The sequence below is a fragment of the Protobothrops mucrosquamatus genome, unplaced genomic scaffold (genome assembly GCF_001527695.2).
Source record: "Protobothrops mucrosquamatus isolate PMUCROS unplaced genomic scaffold, P.Mucros_1.0 scaffold285, whole genome shotgun sequence".
Taxonomy (NCBI): domain Eukaryota; kingdom Metazoa; phylum Chordata; class Lepidosauria; order Squamata; family Viperidae; genus Protobothrops; species Protobothrops mucrosquamatus.
This window is the reverse complement of record NW_015386629.1, coordinates 311,932-321,869: the sequence shown is the minus strand read 5'-3', so window position 1 is coordinate 321,869 and position 9,938 is coordinate 311,932. Positions and strand designations below refer to the sequence as shown.

At 43.8% G+C, this 9,938-nt stretch overlaps 1 protein-coding gene across 1 annotated transcript; it reads right to left on the bottom strand.

Moving 5' to 3' along the window:
• Positions 1 to 525: 525 nt before the first annotated feature.
• Positions 526 to 3,059, bottom strand: TBCC (tubulin folding cofactor C). The gene has a single exon (XM_015814772.1). It carries the CDS (start codon positions 3,057 to 3,059, stop codon positions 2,007 to 2,009), a length of 1,053 nt encoding a protein of 350 aa, XP_015670258.1. The 3' UTR covers positions 526 to 2,006.
• Positions 3,060 to 9,938: the final 6,879 nt, after the last annotated feature.

Below are 9,938 nucleotides of genomic sequence, written 5' to 3'. Positions count from 1 at the left end.
TTCTGAAATATCGAGGTTCAGAGCCTTTCAGAATGCTGGATTTGCATTTTCTGAAGCAGAAAATGGTAGCGAACACAATCATTCTCATGGTGGTTTTGAAGGCCCCTTCTCCAAACTGTGCAATTTGGAGTAGCCTTCTGAATCATCACAAGAATGTGACCCATGTGCAGGATGGAGTGAGGTGATGGAAAGGTAAGTGGAACAGAGTGTGGTAGGGCAGGGATAAGGTCTATGTGCTGGTGGCCTAGCTGGGCAATGCTTCCCAGCCCTAGGCAGGTTTCCACAGGCTGATGGGCACCCCCTGAGCACCCCCACACAATTGTTTAATGACTGCAATGGGGAGAGCTTGGATTGTGGTCATTGAACAAGGCAATCACAGGGGCACTTTTCTTAATGACAGCAATGATTTACAATCAAAATTCCGGGCACAAGTGTGGTTCTAACTGAATACCTGTATAACTTCAAAACATTATCAGTTACCCTCTTTACTAGACACAAAAAAGCAGACAACTAATATTCTACAGTACAGCAACTGAATTTTAATCTGTTAAGGAATATATTCAACACTTCTTTCCAAAGGGTCAAACTAGTACTTAAGAATCTTGTGGCTGTTTTCATGAGTACTGAGATAGCCAAGAACAATCTTTGAAGCAGCCCCACAAAGCTTGCCAACAATACAGTTGCTTTAATATTTCAAAGCCAAGGGTTTTATAAGAACTCCTGTACATTGTTTAGCACTTCTTGCAGAAGCTTTGGACAGTTCTATCTTCAGAATACTTTGAAGCTTCTATATATCTTGTTTTACTTTAGTATAAATATTAAGAAGAAATGATAATGGATGCAGTAACAAAATTGTTAATAAATAACAATCCAAATAACTGAGAAATTTTCAATCAAGGTATTGTAAAAAAAATAAAGTGGAAATAAAACAAATATCTTAAGATGTTCAAATTGTGAAATATTTCTGAAGTGTACATTAAGTTATAAATGTACATGTTATATAAAATCTTACATTATTTTATTACAGAAATATTTTATTCAAAATGTAGCAGAAAGGTATAAGGCAAACTTGACTTTATCCTTTTGCATTTTATTAATTTTAGAAGGACACTTAAGCACCTACTAAACTTTCTGCCACTTAAAGTGCATAACTATGTCCCAGGGCCTATATATATTTTTGGTCTGTCCTTTTAGACATCTATCTTCAAAATGCTTACAGGCACACAAAAGTAAAAGCACATACTGTTTGTGATCCGAAATTAAGCACTTTTACAAACTCATCAACCTGCACGATGTTTTGTAAAAGTGAACTAATGCTGACATAGTTTCTGAATAACTTTCAGAATGATTTGCAAATTAATTTTATAGAATTCTCTGGCTTGGTACTATTAGAGGAAGATGGATCCCGGAAAGAATCTGCTTCAGATACACAGCATAAGTTAAACTATTTTAACAAGGGAACATGCTAAAAGTACTTCTGAAACCATGCATCTCTAAATTATTTCTTATACAGTTGACAAAAAAAATCTACAGTATCTTCAAACCATTCCTATCTCATAACACTCTTCAGGAAGACTATTTTTTTAATCCACATATATCATAAACACATTTCAGAGATAAAAATAGCCAATGTTTAAATAACAGTAATTTTAATCAGTATTTAGGTGAGCAAATTACTAACTGGATAACATTTTAACAGAAGTTAAAATCTTCAGCCCCGCAAGTTTTCTTCCTAAGAGGACAAAAACAATCTTACAGCTACAACTGCAGATCTACAGAAAGAACCCCAGCATACACAATACTAAACATTAGCACCACGACACATAATCAGCAAGTACATAGTTAAAGGTTATCAGGACACGTGTTTTGGCAACCTAATCATACTCTTTAAAGTTTCCAAACATCATTCAGGACTATTTAATGCATCATTAATTCTGTCCTTTGAAAAGTCGCTCCTCTTTTTCAGTGCCGCTGTTTTGAAATCCTCTACAAATGCAGGCTGTAACTCAATTCCAATTCGTGATCCGCTCCTTTTCCGGGATCACACACCAATTCGGGGAGGCCTGATCCTTGGCCAGCCAATTAAAGTCGTCCACCTGGTCCCAGTTGTTCTTGCTTCTATCAAGCCCAGCAGTCTTGAAGTCAGCATCAATGCCTGCATAATCCCATGAATAGGGGGCGAAGCGCACAGCGCAGCAGTCCTCCAGCATCGCTCGGCTAGTCACTTGTACGTAGAAGCTCGTCTCCGTCGCGCGGCGAGTCCGGAGCTGCTGGCAGGCGAGAGCCACGAGGCAACCGCTACACCCATCCACCCGCGCCGAGGTCGACACGGGTCCGCACAGTATGGTACAATCGTCGCAGTCGCGCACCAACAACGTGTTGGGGTTGCCGCGTAACAGCACCCGGCAGCGCCTAAGGTGAGACAGCACCACGTCCTGCTGCAGCAAGTCGGTCGGCCCGAGCTCGAGGGTCTGTCCCTCGGCCCGGCTGAAGCCGCAACCTGGATCCACCTGCGCGGAGGTTGCCGCTTCTTTCTGGTCTTTCGCGGAGCTTTCCCGGGGCGGATGCTGAGCGGAAGACTTGGACGGAGCCGGGGCAGGGTCCTTTTTGAGGGCTTTGGTGAAGGCGAACCGCTTCTTCGGCTTCAGCTGGAGGCGCCTGTCGGAGAGCTCGCCCTGCAGCTTGTTCAGCGCCGCCTGGGCCTGCCGCACCTCATATGGAGCCAAGAAGCGCACTGAATCAGTCAGCAGCCGCTGCAGATCCTGCAGTCGCCGAGCCGCCTCCGACACGGCTTCGACAGCCGCCTCGGCACCCTGGGCCGGCTCCGACCGCAGCAGCGCTTCGATGGTCTCCCGCTCCCGGGCAAAGGAGGCGGTGAAATAATCGCTCTGCTCTTCTAACACCGACTGCGCGTCGCGATCTCGTCGCTTTCTATCTGCCTCCTCTCGTCGTTCCGCTTCTCGCTGATGCAATCTGTCGGGAACCAGGGCGGAAAGGCCGGCAGCCAGTGGCACCCGGTCGCTCTCCACCGGCGGCGCACCCTCCGAAAAAGCCTCCATCTTTCTCTCTCTCTCTCTCTCTCTCTGCAGCGGCTTCGATCACCTCGTACTAAGACGAAGACCGATTGGTCCCTTCCCTGACCCCGCCTAAGATTTGTGAAGTGACCTCCCGGCGGACGTGGGCGTGTCTTAGCCATTTTGTTTTTAAAGGGATCTTGATTCAATGGCTGGCGAGAAAAATGTGTAAAGCGGGGCTCGTTTTCCTTTAAGATGCAATATTAACGTCAGTGAGAGCAACCAACCGTCTTTTAGGTGAACGATAGCGCGGTGACTTTGAACTCACTTTTCGTCCAAATAGCTAACAAGCCTTCCCATTGACGTGCAGAGAACGATTTTCTCCTATAAATTGTGAAACAATAGTTTAAATGTTCATCTATATCACATACTCATCAGATTTCGTTTTTTGGGTAAGCAAAGGAGTTGCAGAAAAGGAGTAAGGTAGTATACCAAGCCAAAAAAATTCAAGGCAGGGCTTCCGAGAAAGGAACTAGAATTATGTGTAATATTTATTACTATACTTTCTGTCCATACCTTTCCGTCTTGACAAGCAATCCTTGCTTTCACCACATTCATACACTAACTCTTGCAATATAAATTTTCCACCTTTTTTTCTTTTTGAGAAAAGTATGACATAAATATATGTCATTTTCATCCTAGGTTATTCTTGGACTTCTAGAATTGGAAAAAAATGCAAATTTGGAGTGCAGCTGGATTCAATCAACAATATGTGAAAATTGGTCTGGAAAAGCTTGGATAATTGCTGCCACTCATTGTAGAATTCTGAACTACTATAGAAATCTATTTTAATGTAAAATTTTGATTATTCATTCCATACTGACTTTGCCAGCCTTGAAAAATCTGCATGTTTGGTATGGAAATTATATTGTCACCCAACTCTTGCATGTAAAAGACAGGATCACATATTGTGGGTTAATCTGAAATATTTTTGCTATTCTGGTTTATTTAATTTATAAATTTAAATAGGTATGTTGTTGGTTGTCTATCCCTGGATTATTTAATCAAAGTCTTATTATTAAAATTGGAAAAATGAGTGCTTTGTATATAACCTTCAGTCCCTGGTGGAAAAATGTGATATATCATAAATAGAAATTAAATGAAAATGTTAACTATTAAGTATTCTGTTTGAATCAGGGGTGTCAAACTCAATTTCATTGAGGGCCGCATCAGCATTGCGGTTGCCCTGGGGGGGCGGGGGGGTTGGCCAGAGTGGGTGCGGCCTACTGGGTGGGCGTGGATGGAGTGGATGTGGCCTACTGGGTGGGTGTGGGCCAGCTCTACATCATTCGCATCAAGGGTGCCTGTGGGGGCCTGGGCAAGAGTGGGACAGATCTGAGGGTCTCTGGCAGAAGGGGGTGGGACCAGGGGCAAGTGCCAAGGCATGATCCAGTGGAGGAGCCTCACTGTTCCTCTCAGGCCATGCGGGGGGGGGGGTGTTGGATGGTGGTGCTGGGAGCCCTGGACAGCAGAGGTCAAATGCCCAGCCTGGCCCTTGAGCACCCACAGCACCAAGCCCAGCCCCACTTCCCAAGGGGGCACCCAGCTGCACTTACCTCCTCAAGGCTGCTGCTGCTGTGCTTGCACTTCTTATCCAGGTTGCTCATGATAGGTACGAGGGCAAAGTCAGAGGGAGGCCCATTCCCTCTCCATGGGAGGAGACCCGGCTTTGTATCCAAAGCTTCCTTAGCAATAGGATGGGAGACCCCCAGGATAGGCCAGGAGGAGGGGGCAAGGGGATGGTGAAAGGGCAGGACTAAGGCAGGACTTTCCTCAAACCCTCCCTCTCCTTCTTTCCTTCCTTCCTTCCTAAGTACAGAGTAGTGGGAAAATATTTGAGATGAGAGAGGGAGAAAAACAGGCAAGAAACGCAGCTGGGGAGGTGTCACCCTTTGTGAGGAATGAAGAAATGCACCATCGCCTGGAAGTGGCCAGCACATGGCCCTCACCTACTTCACATATCTGGCTTGGTGGGCTCTGGGGGAGGGGATGCCATGAGCAGCATGAGAGTCAACGTTATCTGTGCAATGCCGCCCAACCCCCAGCCTGCCCGGTTTCAGCAGGCAGCGGGGCGCTTTCCTCATAGTGCCAAGAGGCTCAATCGGGCGGCGCAAATCCAAAAAGAAGTGTGATGCCGCCCAGCCCCTAGCCTGCCCGGTTTCAGCAGGCAGCGGGGTGCTTTCCTCACAGCGCTGAAAGGTTGAGCCGGGCAGTGCGAAGCTCGCCAGCTTTGCACCTTGCTGCCTGCTAAAACTGGGCAGGCTGGGGGCTAGGCAGCACTGCACTTCTCATCAGATTTGCGCCATCCGGCTCAGCTCTTGGCGCTGTGAAGAGAGCGCCCCGCTGCCTGCTGAAACCAGGCAGGCTGGGAGCTGGGCGGCCTCGCATTTCTTTTTGGATTTGTGCCGCCCGGCTCAGTCTCTCAGCACTGTGAGAGCGCCCCACTGCCTGCCGAAACCCCTCCCCCAGAGCCCATCAAGCCGGATATGTGAAGTAGGCGAGGGCCATTTGCTGTCCACTTCCAGGCGATGGTGCATTTCTTCATTCCTCACAAAGGGTGACACCTCCCCAGCATGCACCCAGGGGGCGGGGCCAATGTGGCAGGGGCTGGTTCCTTGCTGATTCCAGACGGCCTTGTGGAGCTAAGACTGAATGCATTTCAGCATAGATGGCCACCAGAAAATTGTACATTGGCTCCCGGCCGGCCTGGGCCAGGGCCAAGGCAGCGGGGGCCGTTCCCTCACTGTTTCCAGGATGGCTTCGCAGGCCACATGAAACCATTTCGCGGGCCTTGTGTTTGACATGTCCCGGTTTGAATGATCCAAAGAAAGGAATGATTTTCAGTTGCTAGTTTGGAAAAATACACACACACGAAACATAATGTGGAATTGCTCTTTTGCTTCAGATGAGCTGTTGAAGATGTTCCTGACAGATGCCAACTGCATACTACATATTTGAATCACATTTGCCTTTTTATCTACCCCCTTGTTATCTGGCTTATTGAATCAGCTGAAAGTAGCTGGATTTAGACAATATGTTAAGCTATGGCTTAGTAAGTTACATGAATCCAGCTATACATTAGTTGACAAATTAAAGTGTAGATCTTTTGGGTTAAAAAAAGCAAAAACGAGATCATGGCAATGGTAACAGCTATTCATATCTTCCCTGCCTTCTGAAACTTTAGCCTGCTGCCAGTCACTCAAGCTGATGGTCGTAACTTATCCCTCCAAGACTCTCCAAATAACTGTTTTTAACAGTTTGTAGAAACCAAGTACAATTAGGGGAGGGGGCTTTTCCAAAGTATTGGCACAGTTACACAGAAAATATGCCTATGAGCCTCCAACTTTTACTTTGTAAAAGTGTGGAATCATAAGGAAGTTCTATCAAAGTATTCAAGATGGGAGAGTAGAAACTGGGCAGAGAAAGAAGTCTGAAATGTATGTCCTCTGATGTCAAAACATGTAGGCTTTAATTATAAAACCAGAATTTTGACTTACGTTCAGAAGCTAATAGGAAAACAGTGCAGGGCTAAAGCACAAATGTAATGTACATACATCAGCACCCTGCAGTAATCCGAATGAGAGGTAATAAGGCTTGAGTTGATAATTATTATTAGAACAATTTTATACAATATTAAATGTGTTAGTTTGATTTCAAATCATGTAATGTTGTGAATGCTTTTGATAAGATATTGGTGAAAATGGGTTTGCTTTATTTGTGATGTCGATGTGCTGGCCTTGGTTCCAAAGTTTCTTTGATATCTCTCTGAGCAAAAAATAGAGACAATAGTTTTAAACCAGGATTAGCTGAAGGTGCAGGCAGAGAATGGCCTACATACCATTATTTTTACTGTGTGAAAAGTTACTCCCTGAGAAATTTTCTTAACAGCAGTATTTATTTTCTCGTAACAGATAATTTGAAAGAATGAGAAAAGTAACAAGAAGCAAACATCTGCTTATGAGGTAAGATTTTATAATAGTAAAGGAAATAAAATAATTCCAAATGCATACATTCTTTTAATCCATTTCTCTTCTAAACTGTTCAGTGCATATATATGAAAATTGCATTCTATTCTAAAATAAAGGTACTTTGTATTCCAGAGAAGTCCTTTGTGTCTGCCTATTTTTTTAGCTTGGACTTTCTTCATTAATTTCTCTATTATGACATTTGTCCACAAGATACTTCCTCATAACCTCATAAATATGCATCCCTCGAGTCCTGCTCTTGGCAATTCTATGACCAGGTCTGTCCACATCTTCCGAAAACAATAGCAAAATAATATATCAACATAAATTGCACATGCCTAAACTTTGTTGTGTCTCTGCAGTGAGAGCCAATTTGGTCTAGTGGTTAAGGACCAGGCTAGAACCTGGGAGAGCATGAATTCTAGTTCTGCCTTAGCCATGAAAGACAGCTGGGTGACTCAGCCTGACTCATTTTACAGGACTGTTGCTGTAGGGAAAATAGGAGGAAGAAAGAATTATATATATGTTTGCCTTGAGTTGTTTATTAAAAAATCAAGGCAGGATATAAACAAACAAGCAAATAAATAAGTCAGGGATGCCATCCTGTTTCATGAGGGACAGTTTCGAAGGCGGCTTGACAGTTTCAAGGCAAATTCATGGACTCCCTGGCTTCTTTCCATTTCTATCCAGCCTCACCTATAAGTACAGGAAAAACTGATTATTCTTTATTCATAACTTCACGGCAACCTTGAAGAACTTAGCTGCTTCCTCCATCTTTATCTTCCTGGGTATTCAACCCTTTGTCTCTCTGTGTGTATGTGTGTGCGCGCCCCCTAGGACTATCAATCTGTATAAAAAACTAATCTACAAATTGCCCAGTGATCATATGCACATTGGTATGGATCTTCGCACCACCCCCTCTATTAGATTTTCCTAGTAAACAGGAAAGCATTTGTTTAATGAACGAACTTCTCAGAACCTTGATAAATAATCTATCTGCTATTAAAATTGTCTGTACCCTTTAACTGGTGGAAATGGTGCATCACAAGGCAAAACCTTTTCAGCCACAATTTTTCCAAATTTCATTTGGGCCCTAGCATTCTGTAAGTTAGCTTGATCTGAACTTACAGAATGCTAGGACCCAAATGAAATTTGGAAAAATTGTGGCGGCTTTACCAATGCTGGACTGTTGCTGCTTTGGTCTTGCGACTGCCATGCTGCTGTACTCACATGATTCTCATTTTCAACATTCCCAAACAACTTCCATTCCTGCAATCCCTTGTTCCCTTCCCCACCAACCAGCAGCTCTCTGCTGGAAAGGGAAGAAAGGACAAAAGGAGAAAAGAAGGAACAAATGGAAGGAAGAGGGAGGGAAGGTGGAAGAGAAAGGAAGGAAAGGCAGGAAGAGGGAGGGATGAAAGGAAAACAGAAGAAAGGGGAGAAGGGAAGAGGGAAGGAAGGAAGGAGCAGAACAGAGGAAAGAAGAAAGAGGAAAAGCAAGAAGGAACAAAGGAAAGGGGAGGTAAGTAGGAAAGAGGTGGGAGAACCTGAAGAAGCCAAATTCTTCCCCTCTTCAATGTTCACTTTTCACTAGTTACACCACGACATTACACCTCCATGGTTTGATATTCCATTGGTTTGGTAACCCATCAACTGACACTATGTCAGACAAATGGGTGTCCAGTATCTTCTTAAAAGGCTCCAGTGGTGAGCACCCACAACTTCTGAAGGCAAGCCATTCCACTGGTTAATTGTTTTCACTGTTAAGAAATTTCTCCTTAATTCTAGTTTGCTTCTCTCCTTGATTACTTTCCATCGTTTCTTGTCTTGCCTTCTTATGCTTTGGAAAATAGGTTGACCCCCTCTTCTTTGTGGCAGCCCCTCAAATTAGGAGACTTTTATTTCAGATCTTTAGCCAGCTTATAGTTGAATTTGTATATGCAGGACTTGAAAGAGATGGAGGGAAATGAAACTTTATTTTTTCTTTCCTTATCTTCCTCAATATTTTTCACTGAAGTAAGTGGCTTAAATTCATAGCTAGATGCCAATTCAGAACCTCAGTTCTAGACATAATGTATAAGGCAAGGAAAAAGAGTTAGAGAGAATTTGATTTCACCCAGAACAAATTTCTTGAAATAGCAGGAAAAAATAGCAGTTGAAGATGACATGCAGTTCTCTGACTGTAGTACCTTTTCAGGATAGTAAAAACTAGCTATTCCCTAGTAGGACACTTCCGTGCTATAGATTTCCTACCTCCCAGTACCTCATACAGGACTTTAAAACTGACCAGCAATTATACTGATTTTGAAATGTAAAGAACAACATAATCCAATCAGTGCTCTGCTTCACCTTTTTCCTTCCGGCTGACCAATGGAAGAATGCAAAGAAAATAAAATCAGTGTCTAGCACTTCAGTTACCACATGTCATGGAGTAAGATCACTCCCAATCACAATGAAATGAAATTTATAATGTCTCTCACCCACATTTTTCAATAGATGTAAACCTGATTGTTTACAAGAAAACCTGAGAACCTGGGAATGAAGTTAAAAAGCTATGTGAGAAAAAGCAGCTATTGAGAATGTAGACAAACAACCCCCCCCCCCCCGAAAAACAATGATATAATTATGCAGGTTTCTATTCTAAAACGTAAAAGACCATATTTTAACATTCTGCTTGCAAGATCTGTTTTTTCCCCAGAATTCCCAATCAGAAATAATTATAGTAAGTTGCCACTATTAGGCTTAACCTCCTGCTATCCTCTAGGCCAGGCATGACAAACTCGTGATGTCCCGTGATGTCGTGCGACGGATCGGGGCTTTTTCCCCATTGCCGGCAATGGGGTGGGCGCGGTTTCGGCAGTTTGACATGCCTGCTCTAGGCTGTCTGGGTAAGGAGTTC